At 43.0% G+C, this 26,097-nt stretch overlaps 1 protein-coding gene and 1 long non-coding RNA gene across 9 annotated transcripts in view; one reads left to right on the top strand and one right to left on the bottom strand.

The window, feature by feature from the left end:
* LOC142582194 (neuropathy target esterase sws-like) overlaps positions 1-26,097 on the top strand; it is a 198,602-nt gene that overhangs the window by 164,487 nt on the left and 8,018 nt on the right. For 5 of the 7 annotated variants that reach the window (XM_075691623.1, XM_075691657.1, XM_075691651.1 and 2 more), the window contains 3 exons: positions 11,649-11,736; positions 20,709-20,767; positions 23,369-23,450. In XM_075691623.1, the coding sequence (XP_075547738.1) occupies positions 11,649-11,736; positions 20,709-20,767; positions 23,369-23,450 (229 nt within the window). The remainder of the gene's footprint in view (positions 1-11,648; positions 11,737-20,708; positions 20,768-23,368; positions 23,451-26,097) is intronic. The other 2 variants (XM_075691631.1, XM_075691616.1) reach the window with 1 other exon arrangement.
* Positions 8,007-24,511, bottom strand: LOC142582262 (uncharacterized). Of its 2 annotated transcripts, XR_012828397.1 has the most exons (4): positions 23,941-24,511; positions 21,893-22,022; positions 19,880-20,120; positions 8,007-9,785 (listed from the first exon to the last, which is right to left on the bottom strand). It is a non-coding gene; the product is annotated as an uncharacterized LOC142582262 (long non-coding RNA). The 2 variants fall into 2 exon arrangements; XR_012828399.1 differs by lacking the exon at positions 19,880-20,120.

Here is a 26,097-nt window from a genome sequence, read left to right as displayed (position 1 = left end):
TGGTTATACACAAATCAGGCCTGTCGCTACACATTAACACACTATAGTGCCACTGCGACTACTGTGTCAAATAATTAAAAAGCTGGTGACAGATGTCAACATTTTATTTCACTATTTATCGCTGCTTTCAAGCTAATCACTCTCAGACAAGCTTCGCTCATTGACACTCTCACCACTGTCGGACGAGCTCGCCTCATCAGCGTGCTTCACAAAGCTAGTCATCCTCAGTGCCGTCTATGGCACTGAGGATGTGCCGCCCTCTGTGCCGTCCCCGTGACCATAGGCGGAAGTTTTCATTTTTGATTTTTCCGGATTGGGGGGAGGCTGGGGCCCGGCCAGGCATTCCACCCCCCCCCCTACACACACACACACACACACACACACACACACACACACACACACACACACACACATATTGTGAGTGTAACACATGCCTGACTTTCAACTTCATCATCTCCACATATCATCATCCATTGTACATCTTCTTCATGTGTACTATATATCAGCACAAGCTCGGCTGGAATAAAGCGGTTCCTTACAAGTGGTAGACGGTGCTTTTCGTTCCCCAAGACCTCTTGCACGTTCTCCCTGGAGCTCCGCTCGGGTCGCTGCATAACACCACCGGCCATGCTCGTTTCATCGAATCCTGGCACGTCAGAGGCCGCTGTTCCACTGCAGCCTTTGCCTTCTGTCATGACCATGAACAGCCGCCAGCGCGACCCTCAAGTCTTCGCTGTTCTACGCGGGGATGACTTGGAGGACTTGCTCCAAAACTAGGACCTCGTAAGACGTCAACAAGTCGGATATTTTGTAGAAGTTACGGAACATCTCATTTTACCTGTCCAATGTCACGAAAACCCGGTTTTGGAACCATGAGCCCGATCTTCCTGACTGGCCGACGTTCACGCAACAGCTTCGGCAGATTTTCGGTGCCCCAGCTGTTCGCGCTGAGGCCGCAAAGAAGCTTGGAGAGCGCATCCAACTCACTGGGGAATCGTACACCTCATACATTGAGGATGTGCTTGCATTGTGCAAGCGTATGAACGCCACCATGTCCCAGAGCGACCAAGTACGCCACATTATTAAAGGCATAAACACCGTCTCCTTCAATGCCTTTACTACGCGAAATCCTACTACCATCCAAGATGTGATCACTACTTGCCAGCTACTTGAGGAGCTCCAGTCCCTTCGGCTGTGCATCGATACCTCCAACATTCATCTCCCTTCGATCACGGACTTGCGCACGCTTATCTGCGACATCGTCCGTGAAGAGCTTCACAGGCAGTGCTCTTCCTGCGCTCCGCAAAGTACCGTCCCTTCTCCACTGACTGGCTTGTGCGACATCATTCGGCAAGAGATCACGTCTGCATTGCGTCTACCATGCTCCGACAGCCCCTGCACTCATCAGGTACCAACGTATGCCAACGTTGCGACGCTCTCTCCAGCCATCACCGCCCCTTCGCCTAAACCTGGAGACCACCCTCCAGTGGCTTCGTTGTCACTGCCAGTGTGTGTACAGCGTTACTACGCTCCACGTCCTTCCAGGCCCATTTGCTACTACACTACTGTGGCTATTGAGGGCACATCTCCTGATTTTGTCGAAGGCGTCAACAGGATGAGCAATGTAGCTACGCTCCCGAGGAACATACTAGCGCACCATCCAGCATTGGGCTATCAACGCACATTTTATCGCTCCTCTTATCACCTGTCGCCTTCTCCTTCCTACCGTACTGATATGCATGTGAATTCTCATGAATCTCGCCGCAGGTCGCTGTCTCCACGTCATCGTTTGGTGTCGCCTCTCCGACCCGCTTCTCATGTTACGAACGCCCTCTCAGAAAACTCCCCGATGCAGTTTTATGGGGGGAAACAGCATCCACTGGACAGCCTACAATTCCTCCTGAGTGACCGTTCAATTTGTTGTCAGTGTTTGTAGAAGGTGTATACGTCGAAGCTCTTGTTGGTACAGGCGCTGCCATTTCGATTCGTGCTGACTTTTGTTCCCACCTCTGAAAAGTGACCATGCCTTACTCGGACCCTTCTCTTCGTGAAGCGACCTACGCTATTATTCGTCCAATTGCGCAGTGTATTATTCAGGTGTCCATAGACGGAATTCATCACCACATTGTTTTTGCGGTATTTCATCAGTGTACCCACGAACTCATCTTGGGGTGGGACTTCTTATATTCCGCGTCCACCTCTATCTCTTGTTGTCAGTGCCTCATACGACTGGATGCCACTGGCAATTCTCTTCCTAACCCTGAAGAACGCATTCATCTCGTTACCTCCTCCGATTACGCTCTTTGGCCATCTAGCGAAGAGATTACAAGTGTCAACTCCAGCGACATTGTGGATGGTGACATACTCATTCTACCCTACGGCCATACCGTATCTTGAGGGATTCTGATTACCCTTGGCCTTATTCACTTCTCTTGGGGGTCTGTATTGCTTACTGCCTTAAACCAAACTCTCAAACCCCAACTGCTGCCTCGTGGATCAACTATCACTTGAGCTGTTGATACTCATCCCGTTGCAGTTGTCACGCTTTTGACAGTGCCACCCAAGTCAAGATCGCCGCCAAGTAATGCCTCTTCCACACCATTGCTGGCAACCATGAGCCCTCACCTAATGCTTGCCCAGAGTCAAGATCTCCTCGCACTATTGAACAAACGCCGTTCCTTGTTCGACGTCAATTCACCCATCCTCGGTATGACTACCGCCACTACTCACCAAATACAGACTGATGGCTCCCGCATTGTTCAGTGGCGCCCGTATCGCATGTCTCTTATAGTGCACAAGATCAAGAGGAAAATGTATCAGACATGCTTAGACAAAATATCATACGTCCTTCCTCAACTCCGTGGTCCTCCCCAGTTGTTCTAGTGCAGAAGAAAGACGGCTCAGTGCGTTTTTGTGTCGATTACCCTGCGCTGAACAAAATCATTCGCAAAGATGTTTACCACCTGCCACGGATCGACAATGCACTAGATTTGCTCCACGATGCCGAATATTTTTCTAGCCTTGACCTTAGATCAGGCTACTGGCAAATACTGATGTCTGAATCTGACGAAGAAACAGCGTTTTCTACTCCTGATGGGCTCTACGAGTTCAATGTGATACCGTTTGGACTCTGCAATGCGCCTGCCACCTTCAAACGCATGATCGATGATGTCTTGCATGGTTTGAAATGGAAAACCAGTCTGTGCTATCTCGACATTGTAGTGTTTTCAACCACATTCTCACAACATTTGCAACGTCTTGATGAAGTCCTTGCCTGTCTTGAAAACGCTGGCCTGCAGCTCAACACCAAAAAAAAATTCAGTTTCACCAGCAAGACCATCAAAGTTCTTGGGCACATAGTAAGCAAAGAAGGTATTCGACCAGACCCTGAGAAGCTTGCTGCCTTCCTCGAATTTTGCCAACCGCTGCTTCAAAAAGACCGGCACAGTTTTCTTGTACTTGCTTCTTACTTCCGGCGCTTCATACACAATTTCGCTGCGCTTGCGTCCCCACTCCATCAACTCCTCGCCAGTAATGCGCCTTTCGTTTGATCCGCTGAATGTGAACGTGCTTTCCTGGCTTTGAAACTGATGTCGGACCCAGTGCTGTGCCACTTCTATCCAAACGCGCCGACAATCCTTCACGCTGACACTAGCAGTCATGGTCTCTATGCCATTCTCATGCAACGTGACAACACCTTCCGCTAATGAGTAATTGCTTACGCTAGACATACACTAACCACTGCAGAGAAGAATTACACCATAATCGAGCAGGAGTGCCTTGCTGTTGTTTGGGCAATGCAAAAATTTCGCCCATATCTTCATGGCCGCCAGTTCACAGTCGTTACCGACCATAACGCACCGTGCTGGCTTTCATCGCCAAAGAATTTATCAGGTCGCCTTGGTCGTTGGGTGCTTTGCCTACAGGAGTACGATTTCTATGTCACCTACAGGGCTGGAAAGAGGTATCAAGACGCCGATACTCTATCTCGTTACCCTCTGCCGAATTATGATGATTCACCATCACCTCTCCATACTAGCGTACGTCCTAAGTCCTCTTCATCGGCTTTACCCATCGCAACCCTCGATTGGCTAAGACCCGACAGCCCACCTGTCCTCATGTCCCACCAACGTGTCGACCCATACTGCCGAACTATTCTCCAACGCATGGAAGGTTCTTCATCACCTCCAAACGCCCGACTTCGTCGACAACTTAATCAATTCAAGCTGCACAATGGGGCTTTACATCACTACATTTATCACCTCGATGGCAACAAATAGGTCCCGGTCATACCATGTTCTCTGCAACGTAAGGTGCTCGAAGCCTTTCACGATCATCTGACGGCCAGTCATCTAGGCTACCACAAGACTTACGACAGAATACGAAGTCACTGCTCTTGGCGTGGCCTGTCTTCAGCTGTTGCAAAGTACGTTGCATCCTGCGTTCATTTTCAAAGCCACAAATGACCGACAACAGCTCCTTCTGGCTTTTTACAACCTCTGCCTTGTCCCACTTCGCCTTTCGAAGTAGTTGGAATAGACTTGTATGGCCCTCTTCCCACGACCTCACATGGCAATTGTTGGATTGTAACGGCCGTAGACCATCTAACATGCTACGCGGAGACGGCATCTCTACCATCCGGGACTGCTGCTGAAGTCGACGATTTCTTTCTTCGAAACATTTTCTTATGCCATGGTGCTCCGCACGTTCTCCTCATTCACCACGGCAGAGTCTTCTATCCTTACCAAAGTTCTGCGCGCCTCTAACACAATTCACAAGACGACTTCCAGTTACCATCTGCAGACCAATGGTTTGATGGAGCATTTTCATTGTACCCTCTCCGACATGATTGCGATGTACATCCGCCCCAACCACATGAACTGGGAGGCAATCCTGCCGTTCGCAACATTCGCGTATAACATGGCTTCACAACATACCACCGGCTTTTCACCTTTTTTCCTCATCAGTGAGCATTCGCTAAGTTTTCTTGTTGATTTATCCTTTCTTTCGACTCCTGTACCCCCAGAAGCTCCTTTCTCGAAACAGTTTCTGTCTCACCTCGCCCACCTTAACACCAGCATCTCCCAGGACGCTCGCAAGTTTCGTTGCGACTCGACCCAGCGGGCTGTGACTTTTTCTCCTGGCGACGGAGTTCTTCTTTGGACTCTTGTGCACATTTCCGGCTTATGCGAAAAATTTCTCACGCATTTTATTGGACCTTAAACGGTCATTGAGCAGACATCACCTGTCAATTGCCGTGTCTCGCCCCTTAGAACGCCATCCGATTCCCATTGCCGTGGGACAGAGGTAGTGCATGTCTCTCGCTTAAAACCATATACTCGATGCATTTCATAATACTTCCACGTGGCCAGGTGGCCGGTTCCACAGCGAGAGGGAATTAGTGTGAGCGCAACACATGCCTGACTTTCAACTTCATCATCCCCACAAATCATCATCCATTGTACATCTTCTTCTTCTGTATATATCATCACCAGCAGCACAGCTTGATCCTCGTGGTAGTAGCACGAGCTCGGCTGGAATAAAGCGATTCCTTACAATATATATACACGAAGTTTCTTCGAGGGCAAGAAATATATATATATATATATATATATTTCTTGCCCTTGAAGAAACTTCGTGTGACCTCAAAGAATTGTTCACTGAAGTGACGGCCCTATAAGAGAACTTACAAAGCCTCATAGTAGGAGGCAGTTCACTTTCACAGCCTGAGTCCTCTCCCATAATCAACAATCTGGCGTCTCTCAGTGGTGTAATGCTCCTTCATGTAATTGTCGTATACTTCACTATCACTAATACTGCTTCGCCTTTCCGGCGGAATTGCAGCCTCTCTTTGTCTTTTTATTATTTTTGTGTGGCGGGAGATTCGAATTTCGAAAAAGGTATTCGGACCCTTCAGATACAATTTTGTCATAAACTAAGTCTTTTCTTGGCACGAAACAAGCGTTGCAATGTTTGTGAAATGGTATTTAAACAGTCCACATCAACTTAGCATTTCCCTTTAGTGCCCCCTTTAACGTTATGCCTAGCAATCTTCATTCCATCGCTCTTAAAGTGGTCCTTAACTTGTTCTCAAGCTTCTTTGTCAGTCTCCAAATCTCTGCCCCATATGCCAGCACTGGTAAAATGCACCGATTGTACACCTTCCTTTCAATGATAATGGTAAGCTTCCAGTCAGGAGCTGACAATGTCTGCTGCATGCGATCCAACCCATTTTTATTCTTCTATGAATTTCCTTCTCATGATCAGGGTTCTCTGTGATTGACCTAGGTAAGCATACTCCTTCACACAATCTAGAGGCTGACTGGTGATCCTGAACTCTTGTTCCTTTGCCCGGCTATTCATCATTATCTTTGTCTTCTGCATATTAATCTTCAACCCCACTCTTACACTCTCTCTGTTAAGGTCCTCAATCATTTGTTGTAACCCGTCTGCAGTGTTGCTGAATAGACCAATGGCATCAGCAAACCAAAGGTTGTTGAGATATTTGGCGTCGATCCTTACTCCTAAGCCTTCTCAGTTTAATTGCTTCAATATTTCTTCCAAATTTGCAGTGAATAGCATTGGAGAGATTGTGTCTCCCTGTCTAACCCCTTTCTTTATAGGTATCTTCCTACTTTTCTTGTGTAGAATTAAGGTAGCTGTAAAATCTCTGTAGATATTTTCTAAGGTATTTACGTAAGCGGTCTGTACTCCTTGATTGCGTGATGCTTCTATGACTGCTGGTATCTCTACTAAATCAAATGCCTTTTCGTAATCTATGAAAGCCATATAGAGAGGCTTATTGTACTCTGCGGATTTCTCGATTACCTGACTAATGACATGGATGTGATCCATAGTAGAGTATCCCTTCCTGAAGCCAGCCTTTTCCCTTGGTTGACTAAGGTCCAGTGTTGCCCTTATTCTATTCGAGGTTATTTTGGTGAATATTTTACATAATACTTGAGAGTAAGCTATGGGGCCTATAATTTTTCAATTCTTTAACGTTTCCCTTTTTGTGGATTAGTATAATGCTTGCATTCTTCCAGTTTTCTGGGACCCTTCCAGTCGATAGACACTTTGTATAAAGAGCCGCCAGTTTTCCAAGCATTATGTCTCCTCCATCTTTGATTATATCGACTGTTATTCCATCTTCTCCTGCCGCTCTTCCTCGTTTCATGTCTTGCAAGGCCCTTCTGACCTCATCGCTAGTTATAGGAGGAGTTCCTGTATCCTGTTCATTACTGTTTCTAATGGAGGTATCCCGACTCCTCTGGGTATTGTACAGGTCAGTACAGAATTCTTCCGCTTCTTTTACTATATCTTCGAGATTGCTGATGATATTACCCTGCTTATCTTTCAGTGCATACACCTTAGTTTGTCCTATGCCAGGTTTCCTTCTCACTGATTTCAGGATGCATCCATTTTTTACGGCTTCTTCAGTCTTTCTCACATTATAGTTTCGAATGTCACTTATTTTCGCCTTGTTGATCAGTTTTGACAGTTCCACGAATTCTATCTTATCTCTTGAGTTGGACACTTTCATTCTTTGTCGTTTCTTTATTAGGTCCTTTGTTACTTGGGAGAGCTTGCCTACTGGTTGCCTTGGTGCCTTGCCTTCCACTTCTATTGCTGCCTCTGAAGCCAGCCTAGTTACGGTTTCATTCATTACCTTTATGTCACCATCATCTCTCTGTTCTATGGCTGCACATTTGTTTGCAAGTACCAGCCTGAATTTATCTGCTTGTACCCTTACTGCTTCTAGGTTGGCCTGTTTCTTCTTGACCAATTTTGCTCTTTCTTTCCTCAAATTGAGGTGAATCCTAGCCCTCACTAGCCTATGATCACTGGTATACAGTATGTATTCCTTAATTATGCACATGTGCACACGCCGTCTCCTGTCACAGTACGAGCACCTATATGCCTGTATGCTGGCAGGTCTTCAGAGCTTTTTCGCACGTTCCTGTGGCGATTTGAGCCTGTAAGGGCAGTAAAAGACATGCATTCATTTTTTCGGGCTGCCCAATTTTTTGGACATTTTGGTGAAAGTGAAAGTGAAATTTCATTTTCTTTTCAACGAAAAGAGGGCGCCTGGATAAAAGGCAAGAGCCTGACAATGTCCTGGTCACCCGAAGAACAGCTGGCATTGTGCACGAGCACTTCACAACAAATTCACAATGAATTTCTCAAGCGTTGTAAGAAGCAAGACGCAGTAAGTTAACATGCATGAAATTTGTACTAGAAAAGAATAAGTTGCATACACAACTTATCGAATGAGCGATATAAAGATACATAATTTTTTTACAAACATAAACATGTCAGTCCTATAACACAGAAACAATATCACAAAGCTTACAACATGCGCGTTATAGAAAAAAACATTTGAAAGGTGGTAAAATAAATAAAAAGTCTGTCGACTCAATAAATATCTCATTCAGTTTGTTCCAATAGGTATTTTTAATTGTAGATTTAAAACATTTTTGTGGAAAGGAATATTCAGTTTCAAAGGGAAATTGATTTATTACCGTGGGAATTTGGTAGCTTAGTGTTTGCTTGCCATAATTGGTGCGTGTGATTGGAACAAGCTTACGTTTCGTCCGAAAAGCATATCGGCTGTTGGAATTATCTGGACAAGAACAATTTATTATGATGGATGTACTTAAGCAGAAAGAAATTGTATACTTCTTTTACTTTAAGGATGCCATGTTTCTGAAATAGCGGTGACTTAGGTAAATCTGAAGGTCTGCCATGAAACCCGTGGCCATGAAACCCTTGTACCCTAGGGTGTCTAAAAAAGTGAACGTTGACTGTACAACATACCAAGACAATGCTTCAAATGGTCTGCGGGGCGAGCGCATGGCAGAAGGAGGACGAGAACACAAAGGACCGATGCATTGAGGAATGAACGGAAAAGGAAATGTGCTGCCGCTTCTTTGAAGGAGCTAAAGCTCAAAAAAACAGTGTTGGCTGATGCCAAGATGCAGGTATCCCTCATCCAAACCAAAATAAACTCTTTAAAGTAGTGAAATGCAACACTTGAGGCATTGTGTGCGGCACAGTGCCTCGGCACATTGTGTGGCATTGTGTATGTCAGGACAGTTGAGGTTACTTTCCAGTTGCTGAGAGAGAATCTCACATGTGACAAAGTTCGGGCCTTGTACCAATAAGCTTGCTATCAGTTGATAGAAATAGCTCATGTTCGAAAATATTTCCTTCTGTATGCATCTCTTTTTATTCGTATTTGAAAATGCTCGACCAGATTTGCAATAGGCTTTACCATTTTTTTTTCAAATATATTTTATTCAGTTTGCATTTTACTAACTTGTCCCTTCTGTTTTCTTTTTGAATAATATAAACACTGCTCTTTGGTATTCAAACTGGATTAAGTAGTTTTAAGGTTTTTTTTTAATTTTTTTACATGCATGGCCTTGACATAAAACAAAGTTCTGTGTCACTCGTGAATTTTGCAAAGGCACTCTGGGAAAACCTGGAAAACTCAGGTAATTTGGAAATGTCAACTTGGTTAACACCCTGGATCGTGTCCACTGACATGGAACGCCACGGATCCAGAATCCAACCGCACACTTGCTGAAGAGACGCTTGCTTCAGTCGCCCTGTCAGAGTTGTTTCGTGGTTGCCCGCTGCCATCCACTCGGTGTAGTGCCACCAAAATTCCGTCTTAAATGGCCAGTTTACGCAAACATTGAACGGTTGCAGCATGCTTGTCAAGCCACCAGGAATCACAGCCAAGTCCATTCGGCAGTCGGCCAGCCAAGCCTTCACTCGATCTGTTAGGGTGACGTGCAATGATGATGATAATTGTATGCGGTGAGTGGGAAAAACTAAACGAAGCCATCTTATAACACTTTGTGGAACTAGGCGCGTTTTTGGTGCTTTCTTTTTTTCCAAAATTTCGCATGCAAAAGTGGGGGATGTGGGCTATACATGAGGACAGATTATACATGAGTGTATACGGTACTAAGCAAAAAAAAAAAAGGACAGGTAAAGTGAAAGAACTCTATATTTCAAGGACACCTGTATAAGACAAATTATTTTGCACTTTTATTTTTGTTAAGCTATCTTATAAGTGCCGCAGCATTAATGTGATGGGCCAGAGCAAACAACATATTAATTGAATTACCATTTGGTTTACGAGAAGAAATGTGAAGTACTGATATTAGTTTGTCATTTTTTAATCAGATGGATGTTAAATTGGTGGTAAATATTGTGAAATCTCACATATTCAGTTTTGGTGCCAAGAAAACTAAAGAATACATAATTTTGGTCATATACGGCCAAAAAGCCTTTAGATCTCTTAAAAGTTTCGGTGCCTGAATACAAAAGAACCAAATTTGGTGTGCTAAAATACAGAGCGATATCTTGTGCTATATGCAGGATATTTAGTTATTCTTTTCTCTCAAGGGCAAGTAACATTTCTTCATTAACTTTTTCCACAGAAAGCATGTATGTGGCCTCCTTTGTTGTATGCTTGTGTATAATTGTAGCACAGTGAAGTCCCAGACATATATAAGGAAGGTCCTAACTTTTCTCATGTTAGCTGCATGCTTTTGATTAAATATGTGTAGTAACGTTGGAATTTCAAGCATACCCAATTGAAAATTCAAAGTTAGGTCTAATTGTCAGCAGATAGCATATGTTGTATGTGTCTGATTAGAAAGTGCACAAAGAAAAATGCTGAATTCTTAGGGTCTATACCTTGAGTGAATGGCTCCATGAATCGAGATGCAAATGCAGGCCGTGGCATGTGTAGGCTAACTTATTTAGCACATCATTGCAAATCATGGTGCGGAGATGTTTAGATCTCATGTGAAAATTGACTACATGGCCTTGGATCCTTTCCTGTTATACCGTGTGTTGTCATTTATGTATGAAACACTCCTGGCCAAGCTTTTCTTTTATCTTTATTGAGTGCATTGCAGGTGAGCAGTTTAATTACTAGGTCTGGTGTGGATTTTCTTTAAAAGTCAATGTCAAGAAAATTTTGAACTGCGTAAATTGCCTAGTTTCAGATAATGTAGCTATAAAGAAGCCTTCGTGCAAAATGTTACATTTGAAGTACAAGTGGATTGGACACAAGAAACTCACAATAACAAACATTTTGTATGCCGAAACTGGGGTGGGGAAAAAAAATGCTGCCATTACAGTTTGCTGAAAATCCAGAACATTGAAAACCAGTGCAGCTCCTCGTCCTGAACTCCGAGATTGGGCAGCTCCCACAGTTCGCTGCAAATCTTGGAGGCATGGTCTGGGATTTGTGTCAAGTCCTCTCACCACCAGGTTCACATATCTGCTTAGGTGGTAGTTAAAGGCTATTAAGAAGAAAGCAAGACAGTTACCAGCCCTATAGCATAGCCAAGATTGCTTTGATAGTGTATACTACTCATTTATTACCATATTAGCCAAAGTGAAATTTCATTGCAGTTGGCTTTGGTTTCTGACCATGAAGCACAGTGGCAATAATTGTAGTGTGTGGCACTTTTGGTGCTATATCAAAAAGCAAATTGATGAGGACGTTCTGTTTGATCATTTGTAACTTCCAGGATTTGCTAATGCTTCACAGAGAGTGTAAGAGAGAGTGGAATGCTGAAGGTCGCTGTCATGTTCCAATGAAGGTGGTCACATGTGTGCAGGCTGGCAAGGAGGGGCGCCCTACAACCTTTACTGACCTGGCTGAGATGGTCTGCGCCATCAAGCAGCCCCAGAAGGGGAGGTCTTCAGGTATGCTGCTGGCATTTGCTGTGTATGGGGATATTTTTTACCTGCCTTCATACATTATTTGCTTGATTAGCGCGGCAGGCATGTGGAACCATTTCAATGGAAAACAAATTGCCACCATGTAGTGACTGCAAATGATCTATAGAATTCCTTCTTTGTCTGCCTCACATGTGTCTAGCATGCATAAGGCAGTAGGGAAATATGTTTAATTATTACATGTTCCATATAAAGTCAAACCCATTTATTACAACCTACAGGTTGCATGAAAATATGCTCTTTATGTAGAGTATTTCGCTAAATTCAAAATCACATATAATGATACATTATCTGCAATTGTGAATTTGTTATGTGAACCCATAACACGAGACAAATGCTCCAGACACAGCTGAGCACAAACAGTGCCAGTTTGTTTTAGCAGCATGATTGATTTCTAAAGTAAACTTGATTTTGCTCATACAGTTTCGCACACAGCTCCTGCTTTCTTAAAATCGGAAGACATGTTGGGAAACATGTAAATGTTATGACAGAAAGTTCTAGAAAAATTTCTAAAGAAGTTGCTTTCTATAAAAATACATGTAAAAAAGAACTGCGTTTCTGCACAATGTGTCAAACAGCTGCTTCAGCAGTTCGATGTGGAACTTCAGCAACTATTGAAATTTTAGTGCATTAAAATTTACTGCTACTGTCTGTCTACACTAGTTGGCAAAATGCCATCATAAGCTACTAGTGCACGCTGTGCAGCCTTTTGTTCTATAAATCATGCTACTAACTAGATTATTTGCATACCAGACATTATGATTAAAATTTACAACTGCCGAGTTATTCACAAAGTTGTTTGCCTATATGAACCTCTGTGCTTACTTGTCAGTGTCAGGCTATGTCTCCCACTCATGGTCCAACTTTTTGGCCACAATAAGTGCTAGCATGCCACACTGAGTACTAGCATTGCTTTTGTATAATGGTAAAAGTAATCTTGGCCAAAATGAAATCTTCCACTTTTACACCCTAGTGAAGGAATATGCGCTAAATGTTGCTAAATCTTAGAGTACTCTTGGTGATTCTAGTGCAAGCCCAAGCTGATTTTCTTTGAACTGCAAACACTGTCTGAACCTCTGTATGACAGTGATCAATCCTGAAAAACTGTTAACTGGGTGATATTTGTAGCATGTATGCTAAATGCACAAGGAAGCAGAGCTGTGCCACCCTTACAGTGGTGTTCATACCTCACTGGTAGTGTGGCAAAAAGTGAGGTCATTCACGGCACTGCCTTTACAACAGTGCTGCCTTTTTATGTCAAATTCTGTTTGCTCTGTCCAGAAAAGGCATAGATTGCCTTCAGCTTTCCCATACAAGTAAACAATGTGTGCAATTAGCACACACCTCACTTTTATCACAGATGATATGAGGAGTTATAACATTGCAAAATTGGGTTGCTGCTTGTTTGTTCTTAATTGTTGCTTTAATTGTGAGTTTGTTTATTGTATCACTTGTGATTGAAATTTTCTCAAGCAGTGCAGAATAAGCTGCAACCTTGAGTGTATGAACAGAAAATCGGTGTGAACTTTATATTCATTTTGCTCCAGAGGCTACCAGTGACTCAGCATTACTTGAGCCAAGCAAGTATTTAAACGGTCCTGACTAGTCATGCACTCTGCATGAAAAGAAAGAAAGAATGTTACATATTAGTAACATTTTTGTTGCTTTATTTCAATCTAAGTTCTATCTCGGTAGTACACTTCATCACAGCACTGTGGAGGTTACCGGGTGTTTTGAGGCTTCACTGATGCGCTTATTGATTATACACACAGCAGTAATGCACGCATGGACACATTGACATACTATACCACAGTGTTTCAAAGAAATTTAATTTAAATCACATGAAGAATATGGTACTACTCTGCCTGTTCAGTTGGGTTATTTGAAGAGGCAGGTGGTACTTGTGCAGTGAATTGCAGTGTCCAGGTGGCTAACTGAAAATATTCACTAATATGTCGCTATTCACTATTCACTATTATTCACTATTAAATGTTCACTGTTATTCGCTTTAGAGAATGTGTTTTAATAGCAAAATTGAAGTCAAGCAGTAGTCATGTCTGCTTACCATAAATCTTAGGACTAGCACCACTTAAAAGATATCCGTTCCCAGAATCTACAAAAAAAAAGCATTGGTGTTACAGTAAATTATCCTGAAGTGCTTTGTGCATGCTTTTGGGAAACAGCTAAAACATTAATGTATTTATTAGCACACTTTAAGGTTAGACATCTCTAAAGTGGCATGAGTCTTACAATTTCTGATAAGCAAACATGACTTCACTACTGCTCAGTTTCGATTCCACAAGTGCAACATGTGCCCCAATGTGAATTATTCAAAAGCTAATTGATTAATATTTTTAATCGGCTACCTACACATTCTCATTTCTCATGCAGGCAATTTCTTCTGTTTCCATAAATGTATCTGAAAAGGCAGAAAAACGCTATCTGCCACAAGCAAATTAGATGATTTGAGTGAACTAGAAAAAAAAATGTTGTAGTGATGCATGAATAAACTTTTGTGAGCTACCACAACAATTTTTTAATCTATTTGTGTCAAAGATTTCCTTATTTCAAGTTCTATGGCACAAGAACCAAAAAAATAGTTTTTTGTTTTTGTTCACATTATAAATCGGTAGGAAAACCATCTACCACCTAGCATACCTTATTACTAGGGGCATTCGAATACCGAATTTCCATTTCAAAGCAAATTAAATAAGGAAAACTAAGTGTAAATTGAATTGAATATTTTTTTTTGTAGTTTTCAAATACGAATACTATTGGTTTTGCAAAATTGCAATTTTTTTCACAAACCAGGGGTACGATAAAAAAAGCAAGTTTATTGCACGGCAAATAGCGTACATGAAAATTATGCTATGTGGACTTCTGCTTGACAGTATCATAACTGCAGTTATTTAGTGTTATCATGAAGTAAGGATAGCTGCTCTACATGTTTGGGGACCAGCGACATGCTCCTGTGTGTCACAATTCCTTCAGGCATTGAAAAGAGGTGCTCGCAGGACACACTAGTGTCCGCTATCGCCAGATATATTTTTTGCAAGCCCAGCCAACAGTTGGCACTATGCTGACACCACCACTTGCACAGATCTTCTTTTTGGCCCCAAAATTCATCATCTACATATCTTTCAACCTGTGCTTGTGGCAATGAAAATTGCTGCCACAAGCAAGTTTAAATTGTTGCTGGTTAATGAGCTTATCAAATGCTTTCCACAGTGCCGATGTGAAAGGAGCCTTTTCTGAAACTTTAATTGAAGGAAATATCTGGTTTCCCCTGTGTTAAAGCTTTCCTTGCTTCTTCTGAAGCCAGGTTCTTAATCCAGTTTGCCACTGAAGCATCCTAGTGGTACTCAACTACTTTAGAATGAGCGTCTAAAAACACTGCCAAGCTTGCTACTTGGTCAAACTTGTAGTTTGGAAACTGTGTTTTTAGGCACTTAGCCAGATTATTAGCAGAGTTTCCACCTGACAGCTAGTGTTTTCCAGATGCATGAAGAGGCAGAACAATGGAGGTACTTGAGCTAATAGTGTTTCATAGCCATAAGCACCAGCAGGGGCCCCAGGACAATGCCCATTTTTACTTTTGATATGCTTCACTGCACGGTAAATATACCTCACCGCAATACAGTCTGTATTCTTCGCTGCATAACACAGCTGTAGTGCGGCGAAGCTGACTTAAAAAACTGACAATAGCAATGTTTGGAGGGTCGTATACAGTCGAACCCATTTGTAACAATATTCAAGTGCCATGAAACTTCCATTGTTATAACCGATAATTGTTATAACCGGGTTGCATGAAAAAATCTATATACGGGATGGCAGAGCTGATGTGAGAAAACTATAATGGCGGGGAGGTGCCCCTCCCCATCCTCCGTCCATTTCCTCCATCTGGCTGGTGATTGTGTTCCCTCGTTTAAGTGCTTCCTGGGCACTCTGATCGCATGTAACAAGCAGTGGCCATCGGCATTAAAGAATGGCACTGCTATAACAACTGCAAAGAGGTGTCACGGGTGGCAAGGGATATGCGAGCACCGCTGAGGCATCGCTTTGGTGGCCCCGAAAGGGGCCTTTTAAATATTGCCAGAAGGCTGCCGCGGCAGCCTGTCAGCTTGAGAAATCCAGAATAAACGCTAAGAGATCACCGCAAACATCTCTCCACGTACTTTTCACAGGCTTGCACGAGAAAAGCCTATGTCCGCCAGTCTTGCACGCTATACGTGAAGCTTGCCGACATTCTTCTCCAAGACATTCAAGTGCTCCACGTAGTGCAGCGGAAGGTTAATCGTGAAAACGAAGTCCCGGAGGGGGACTGAATCATCTGCCGGGCCTCGTGTGAGGACAACATTGAGGCAACCTGCCCTACCGCGTCATCGCTGCCGTCATCGCCGTCACTATCTGATGTAAGCACATTCGCGACGATCGTCTCATCGGTTAGAAGCACTTAGTTTCCAAATCTATAGCTGCACGCTTTCTTTTCATCGGCAACGTCGTGCATTGCCGATGATCAGCAGGCAGATCAACCAACTTCCGTTTCGGCAGCGAGACAAGCGAGGCTAAGAAACCGCATGGCCAGGAACGACTTCAACGCAATCAACTATGACGAATGCGAGCGATTAAGCTGTTTGCAGAACTGTGCTGAGCAAGGAGAGAAGTGGTTCTTGAGGGAAGGAGGAAAGGCTAGCACCATCTTCTGCAACCCTTGCGGGATCACGGCTCAGTGCCAGCAGGGAGGCGTAGGGGGGAGTACAGGATGAATGAGGGGAGCCAGTGAGCAACATGCGAGCAATCCGCTTGTGGCTCAGTTGACACAGTCCATTCATGTTTCGGAGGGTGGGGCGGCGTAGAGCTATGGGCACAGCCCATTTTAGTTGGGAAGGGTGGAAGGGCAACGAAAGAGAGCCGCACGGAGATGGCTGGAAAATGAGCGCGTGGCAGCTGTTAGAGCAGTGGCCCATTGTGCAGCAGCTCGAATTCTCGTTTTCTTTCTTTTTTTTTTTTCATTTCAAGGATTTCGCATTTCACTACCTTTTGGCTCGGACACTTGGCAGCCAGACTTCATCCTTATAACCGATAATGCCGCATTGAGGCATTATAGTAAGCGGGTTATTTCACCATGGGAAACATACAAAAGTTGACGGTGCAGCAGCTTCTCATTGTTATAACCAATATATTGTTAAAACCGGTATTGTTATAAGTGGGTTCGACAGTATTTCGGACAGTAAAGATGTCTTTCGAATAGAATATTCGCACACCACTACAATTTATTACACAACACGAGAAGCTGTCCAACTCATGACTATGACAACAAACAGCAGTACATGCTTTAGTAAGTGGCAAAGGTTACTGGCTGGGTAGTAAACTGTTCTATGTAGTATGGAATTGCGTTTGTTGCCAATAATATTGCCTGTACACTACCACTTGAAAGTCAATCTTTATACGGAGGTAGTGAAGCAACTTATAATGCACTAGTAGAACTCTGGAAAGTACTTGGGAGAAGGTAGCAAAAAGACCAGACGTTCAGTCAGCAAGAAACCAGTAGAATTTTCAAATATGAGTGCCCGCTAATTATGGCATTGGGCTGCAAAATACAGTTCAGCCAGGAAAGTGTTGCTCAATATGTTATGGCACAGCACAAGAGGCAAAGAGAGCACGACAGAGCTAAATGACCTCGACCTTGGCATGCTGTGGTGCATCATTCATGCCTTTTACCAAACAAAGTACGAGTGTTGGGCACTCATCCTCCAGTATTTCAACATTTCTTTTACCTCATGAATCAACACAGAAAAAATAACTTGTGTATGTTCTCTCCTCTGTGTCTATGTTGGTTTCGGTGTTGAAAAAAATGGCCAAGTTGAACATTTGATGCTACAGAATAATGCACGTTCCTGGGACCATGTGGCAAATTATTCAATTTTGCAATATAATAGATGCCTCCCAAGCACTCCGTACAGATGGTTAACTAGCGAAGCTGAAATGTGCGGCCCCGGTGTTTATCACTGGTTTAATCCTGATAGTTCATGAAAGTCTTTCGCAATTATTGGTTACATCTTTGTGTTTCTTAATGAGGTTACACACACATTCGGCTTTGACGGAGAGAGCGACATCAGTGACAGTATGCCTGCAGTTTGCCGTTGTCGCTTGCGTTCGATGTCTCGAGTTTGCTTGACGGTATGGTTAGCAGCAACCGCCCGCCATTGCCACTTGTGATTCTTAGACTATGAATGGCTCATACCCCCGCAAACGCGGCCTCCCCATTTCGATGACAGAAGAGAAGTGAAATTTTACGCTGGAATGTTCAGCGGCAATGAAGCCAGCTGTGAAGAAGACGACGATGACGAACGCGAGTGCAGTGGCGCAAGTGCGTTCGCGCAGTTGCTTCGAGGGGCACCAACGAGCTAGCTGTGAAAGAAGACGCCAACACTCAAGCCATTCCTGATGATAGTTTTCTGCACACAGGCACGGGCAGAGGGATTTTCATTTCACTTAGCCATATAAAACTTGGCTTTAAAAGTCAAATTAGTTATATTTTAGTGTATCAAGCCCACTAGTTAATTTTTATTCTTGCCAAAATAGCTTTTATTTTAGCACGTTGAAAGAATTCTAGCAAATTTGATATTTGCTCACCCAGAATTCAAACCAACACAACTTTTTAAACTTCCTTCTAAACTTGCCGGTCTTGAAGTCAGTTACTGAAGATTAATAATGTGACATGGGCAATCAAGCAAAACTCACAGAACGATGCATCCTGTTGCAGTATGGATCACTGATATGACAAGAAAAACTAACTTGTGACATAACAGTGTAACTCTATATGTTGCAGTAATAGATGAATGGCACAGTGACAAATCAGTTGTGCTCGCTTTTTCTCCGTCTAAGCAATGTTTTCATGCAAACTTCTGGGCCTACAGTTCCGAGTTGCTGTGCATGAAGCAAATAAGCCTCACAACAGTGTTGCAGCAACACTGTGAAACTGTGTCAACAACTTCTCGTGTGCTGTATCTTTATTTCGCACAATATTTCCTTCCTTTGCAATGAACAGTGTGTGTAACACAGCTTCCTGTCAACAAAATTCTTTGAAATTCACATTGCAACATTACAGCGAACAGATGTACCTCAGCATCAAACATTCATGTATTGTATTGCTCGAAGCCCATAAACACAGCTTGAAAGTCGCTGTTGGCTGGTGTTTTTGCAGTGCCACCTGGGCAGTGGTACTGGTCTATTTGTGCCCTGTAAAATATCCAGAAGCTATTGAATACATTGCTTCTGAATATTTGAGCACCTCTAGCTACTTCTGTGCTTTCTTTAAAGACTAACTGCAGGAAAATCTCAGTTAAGCTCAATGTGGTAAGTATAGATAGTAAATGTCACCAGTGTAATTGTGACAAAACTGTAAAGCTGGAAAACATAGATTTTTAATTATACAGCAAAAGCATCTTGAATTACCTCGTATCAGGTCACAGGTATCTATAGCAATCTGGCGCACAGCTACACAATAAGGCAGATGTTATCAATCATAGAATTTCTTGAAGTTCCGATTCCTGTGCATTGTGACTCACTGGTGAGTCACATGTCATATTCTTCAGGTGCGTCATGATCCACCATTGGTCACACCCTTTAGGTGCGTCATGATCCACCATTGGTCACACCCTTTAGGGAGCTGACACCATGATGCGTCCAATCGAAAGCAACCAGAATTTTCCACCTCCATTGACCTTTCACAGAGCTGTCGCTTGCACACACAGGAATGCCCTGCTTAGCCACACAGGATGAATAACAGCCCATGACCGAACTGTTACCCTCATCACAGTGAACATGTTAAATTGTGGAAAAAACATCTTGGAAGTACAGCAGCAAGAAGCATACACTATGTGTGCAAAGAACAAGCAGGCATATTGTTTTGTGTCAGGCCAAGTTAGTTCCACGTCACTTCCATCATTGAGCTGTAATATCGACGCTTTTTCCACCTTCATTATGGAAAACATGTAGTTTTGCTATTTGTTTCACAAAATTTTGCACTGAACCTTCTCTGTAGCTACACTGTCACTACTAATATTTTATTGCAATAGCAGTTATATGGACACTCCAGGAAAATTACCGCCGTCGGTGTTGCCGTGATGTTCCGTATAAATTCCAAGGGCAGTAAGATCACAGCCGTGCACCGTATGCTGGAGGTGCTAGGGAAAGCTTGCAAGGGTGAGCCGGGAAGCTTGGTGGTTTGATGCAGTGGGGGGGTCTCCTCACGCTCGCAAGAGAGGAAGGCGGGGAGGGTGGGCACCGTCTTCTACTGCAGCTGCAACATCTGAGTGTGGCTACAGGCGTCCTAGCTTGAAGGCAATCTGCAGTGGGTTCAAAGGCTAGCAGACCTGAGATAGCTGACGGCTTCGTGTGCACTGTGTTCTCGCACGCCTACTTCGCATTGAAAGGAGAGGCAGCATGATAGGGAGTTCGCCTGCCACTGCTGCCACTTTTCATCACACCATCATTCTGATAGCAAGTGCCCACGATCATCGAGTAAGATGTGTTTGTGTTTGCCTGTGTGCATGTGACAATGTGCTTGTTAATTTAGCATAAGCGAATGTTTACAGCAGTTAATGCAGCTGATCAAACTACTAATCTTACTTCATGTAGTTCTAATATTTTGCTATCGCAATCATTGCTTTGCCTTTCGGCAAAACTGCCATTTATTTTATTGCAATGCAAAATTTTGCTGCAGTTGGTCTTTAACTTTGGCTTGTGCTGCTTGGTAATAAGCTTTTTACGCAGGCGCACATTTGTAACATGAAATTGTGATTGTGGCACATGCCATTAGGTGACCCCCTGTGGGATTGAAAACAGTTGCTGCAGATTAGCAGCTTCACTTCTTTGTTTCTTCATAGTGGGGTAGTAGAAATGATACATGTTAAGCTCTCAATTGTATTTTTCAGTGTCTGATGATGATGAATATGAATGCAGTGAACAAGATTTTGTCACGGACACAGAAAAGGCAAGTCACTTTCTCTTGACAACTGTTCTTTCTTTCTTATTTATTTTAACCTTTTGCTAGTGCCAGGCCAGAATAACATAAAACTATTCCAATCTGTTTTTATTCCATATCTGCCATGATCCCTTCAAGATAGGTCAAAATGGCTTGGGCCTTGTCCACATGGGCACGGTGGCCATCCGTATGGGCTGGACCCGAGCCATATTGATCTATCACATAGAACTTATGGCGAATTTGGAATAAAACAGATTGGAATAGTTTTATGTTATCCCAGCCCTAGTGTTGAATGAAAATGAAGTTACTAAATATATTAAGGTTCAAATTTTCAGTAAGTGGGAAAAAGGAAAGCTGAAGAACAGTCACTGGCAAAAAATTGCCATATAAATTAAAACAGTTTTTTTTTTCTTTTTTCAAATTCTGATATCCAGCAATTTCAGGCTAATATGTGTAAATGATGCACAACCATTACCTCACATGCTGGTGGTTGGCTTCTTATTCATCTCTAGCTCTTTAAAGAAGAAAAGGAAATATTCAATATCCATGATAAATTGCAGTGCAGAAAAGTACTGAAGTTATGTCCATTCACTTCATAGACTGGAGCAGTAATGTGTACTATACATAACTGTTTTTAAATGTTTGAGGTATTGAAATATGTTACATCACCTGAAGGACCTCTGTGCAAAATTTGGCTACAAGAACCCAAGGCCTGACTGGAACACCCATTTTACTTCCATTTAATTCAGATTTTAATTACTCTTGGGCAGATATTTATCAGCAGCTTGTTATTTGTCCATTCTTGCATTTTTCTTACATGCTTCTTTTTCTCAAAGGGTCTTGTGCAGGGTCACTTGAATGCAATGTCCGCCATCACATAAGACTCCATGAAAAGCCACTAACGGCCTGTAGGCATACTCTCATCCATACTCAAACAGTTAGAGTTCTTTGGTGAAAGAGTAGTGGGCATACTTTCATGCACCACTAAGGTTGTACACATCCTTACATTGTTATTTGCAATTGTGCGCCTAGAACACGGGGTAAGACATGGGGCCTTGCGCCATAACCTTAACTGTTGTGATCCTCTTTTAACAATAGCGAAGTTGTTTTTCTTAAACATGAAGCTAAATGTACCATCTTTGTCCAATGTTTTGAATCCACTCCTGGAATGGCAGGTATCCCTGGCTTCTGTGGCATGGTTCCTGTAAATTGTGTGGTGCTCCTTATCCCATGAGAGTGACCAGCGCTGTTTTACAGGCGGTTCCTGTATACATTCAAACATCAGGTGTAGTCACACAGATTTTCTGGAGGTACTTAACATAATGATCACTTCAGAGAGAAAAGATACATTGGAAGAAAAATATATATTTCTACCAAATTTTCCACTGTTTTCTTTCTTTCGTTTTTTTCTTTAATTGAGGTTATATGGACACTCCAGGTGAATATTCAGTGTCTCTGAAATTCCTCATAAAGTCCAAGCGCGACAAGATCGTGACATGCCATGTGCTGTGGGTGCAAAGGAAAGCCTACTAGGTTTACCTGGGAAGGATGGTGGCTTGATGCACGCCATCCTTCTGTGCACCCGATCTTGGAGGTCATGTAGTCAAATGCACAAAAAGGCAGGAAAGGGAGAGCGAGCTGAGCACATGATAATGTGATCAAGCACACACTACAGGGTGCAGGTGGGCACCCCGTAGCCTAATCGTGGCTGCGAATGGCTGTCTCCACGTTTGCCTTCTCTTGGCAGTAATCAGCAGAGGGTGCACGCTGGCACTCTTCATCATGCCGGCTTTGTGACAGCGAGTGTGAACAGTCATCGAGTGAGATCTGTTCATGTTTGCCTGTGCACACATAACACCATGCTTGTTCATTTAATTAGTAAGCGAATGTTTACTGCAATTTACATTGCCAATAATGCTGTGAACTTTATGTAGTTGTCTAATATTTTGCTATCACTATCAGTGGTTTGCCTAATGTGGTTAATTTTTTACTATGTATATTGGCACTAATTCATCGTCATCATCATCAGCCTATTTTATGTCCACTGCAGGACGAAGGCCTCTCCCTGCGATCTCCAATTACCCCTGTCCTGCGCCAACCGATTCCAACTAGTGACTGCAAATTTTCTCATTTCATTGCCCCACCTAGTCTTCTGCCATCCTTGACTGCACTTCCCTTCTCTTGGTGCCCATTCTGTAACACTAATGGTCCAACGGTTATCTAAATTACACCCGTACCATTAACATTACCTATTCTGTGACTTCTTGTCTCATTGAGACCTACATTTTGATAACTTTTGCGACTCACTATGACACTCTGAAGGCACGAAAGGGCTGTGTTTTAACCAAGAGGCTAGATAGATACCCAGATCCCAAGTGCACCAGACTCATGTGAAGTCATCAGAGAAAACTTTGTCTTAAAAGTTGAGCTGTGTGTTCATGTAGTATGTAGAACAGATAAACGGTTAATAACCGAATATAACAGTGTGCTTTGAGGAAAGGGAAACGCAGTCGAGGATAGAAAAGGATTCTATGGCAGGATAAGGTTAGGAAATTTGCAGCAGTGATGACAATTGATAAAAGAATATTTCGTTGCTGCACGTACGCACAGGCTATGAGGCATACAAGTGGGTCCTACAAGTTCACATACCACAGAAGTCAAATCTTGGATGTTCGCCTCGATCACATAGGAGGTAATTATGATTGTTACAGTGTTTTAGCCTATCCTTACCCGCTACTGCGATTCACACCAGCTTAGAGTATTTGCGCATCTGCTGGCACTCGGCCCACTGTATCTGGCACTTGGGAGGCAGCACATCCCAAATTATGTCCTGTAGCCACATTTTATAATGATACATTTCATTTACCATTTTTCATTTCTTATATTCCATTGTACAAACATGCTGGCCACAGAAATGCCGGTACAGTGGCATCCGAGCCAATAACGAAAGACAAGAAGAAGTGAAAATAAAAATAATCGTTGCAAAATAAGGCCCCAGATCTACACTTGCATATTATATTGCAATAGCAAATATATGGACACTCGAGGTGAATATCTGCCATCAGCGTTGGGGTGAGGTTCCGTGTAAAGTCCCAAGTTCGATAAGATTGCGCCCCGCGTGCTGTGGGTGCGAGAGAAAGCATGCAAGGATGAGCTGAAAAGGACAGTGGTTTTATACGCACCTTCTTCTTGCGCAACCAATGTTGGAGGTCACGTGGTCAAGTGCATGCAAGTGGTGGAGGAGTTCAGCTCGTGGTTCAGCCCACAGCTCAGCCCGGCCATGACTGTGCATGGCTGTAGGTACAGCTAAATGCATATGCAGTCCACACACCGTATTTTGGAGGTAATCTGCAATAGGTGCGAAGATTGGATGAGCAGGAATCGGTGGTTGCTCCATATGCGCTGTTTCTTGCATGCCTAGTGTTGGAGGTCACGTGATCGTTTCAGAGATGTGTTTAAGCGAGGGCAGTACAAAATGTTTGCTCCCCTCTGTTTGTGCCTTTAATCACGCCAGCAGTCATCGAGTGCAATCTATTCATGACGTTTGTATGTGCATGCATGACACCATGCTTGTTAAATTAATTAGTGAGTGAAAGCTTACTGCAATTTATACGGTTGATGAAACTATGATTCTTAGTTTGTGTGGTTTCTAATACATTGCTATCACTATCAATGCTTTGGCTTTGGGGCAAAACTGACTCTTTTTTCATTGCTTTTTGCAAAGGCTATTTCAATGACTGCCTTCAACATCAATTTCATTTATTAAGCACAAGTAATTTCCCCTATGTTGTCCTTGGTGTCAGTGTTTGTTGGCTTCTTATGATATGACTAATAAAAATCAGGCCCCTCGGTTAACCCCCTTTCTTTTCAACATCAATAAGTGATTTATTGATTTTGGAGATGCCTGCTTACTTCGATTAATTGGTGTTTATTGCTGTTGGTCATTAGTACTTCCACAATGGTAGCCTTCAGTCAGTATCGGTTTGTATGGATGATTCTTTGTGTACCCCTCCTTGACAACCCAGAGATTGTATGGCAATTTTAAATCTGTGGTACTTGGAAGCCAAAAGCCAGAAGTGACGTGTTTGCAAAAGTCTGCACAGTCTATGTGGGAAAACATACAGCCTCACTCAGGGCATTAGCGCTATTGAAACCTTTGCTACTCTGTTCAGCACCTCAATATAAATGCTCAAATTAACAGGAGCTATTGAAAGGGATGTGGTGGCATGATGCCACACGCATTGCTCACAACTGCTCAGACCATTACAGATGTTAGAAACTTTGTGCACATGACTCTAGGCAGCTGGTAAGAGGTCACACAAGGCCACCTTTAATTTCACCTGTCAAATTTTCAATATTCGTCAAAATTCCTTCATTAGAAAAGAGAAAATACATAGGAGGAAGTTGTGCTCCTCTGGATACTACACTAAGACTTTGAGGACATTTAATACCAGACCTAAGTGATGAGGAGGGGAAATTGATATCTGATAAATCCTGGAAAAAGAATTGTCTTTCATTCCAAGCAGGTGTAGAGAAAGCTCAAGTACCTTGAGCAAGATTGAAAAGTTACAGGCACTTCAGATTTATTGGCTATTATTACACTGCAATTAGTCGTGCTAGTAATCCATCTGATGCGACTATGCTATGTGCCACAGGTGACTTCTAATAAATGTTTCCAATAAAGAATGAACACCTGGTATAAACTGGAAAACAATGCCTACTAGTAAAGCCTCCATACTGTTCAAAATAGTGTGCAAATTTATAATTTTCCATGTGTTTTAGGTGTGTTTTTGACTATTTTCATTACCACAAGCTTTCCAAAATCAACCGGCATTTCGTAACTAAGCACGAAAATCATGGCAGCTATTTCTTTTGAAAAAAAAATAAAAAATTGGCAGAGCTCATTTTACGATGACTGGCAACACTAATGCATTAGCATTGAATTAATATAGCCGCACAATGTATTACCACCGTCAAAATTAGTTATGAGGTGTGTACTCCTATAGGACACCTCTTTCATGCTTCCCTAAGAACACTAGGCATCATCTAGTGCTGATGCTGCGAAGCCTGGGTGGCATCCAAAGTGCATTGCACACCGATGCATGTGAATGCTGAGAAACACGTCATGCTAGACATGCTGCACCATCTAGTGTCGAGAGATCGGCGCGTGGCCTCCGAGATGAGAAGTGCCAGTGCGTGCGAACGCTGGGAATTGTTCCCTTACTTGCCGTACACTCAGCTACATATACTCAGTGACCCAAGTTGGTGAGATATTCATTGAAGAGTGGAACATACCCAGTGCATTCATGGCGGAGCTCGCTAAAGCATTGGCATAAAGG

Source organism: Dermacentor variabilis, chromosome 1, assembly GCF_050947875.1.
Source record: "Dermacentor variabilis isolate Ectoservices chromosome 1, ASM5094787v1, whole genome shotgun sequence".
Lineage (NCBI taxonomy): Eukaryota > Metazoa > Arthropoda > Arachnida > Ixodida > Ixodidae > Dermacentor > Dermacentor variabilis.
This window is presented reverse-complemented; position numbering and strand designations above follow the sequence as displayed.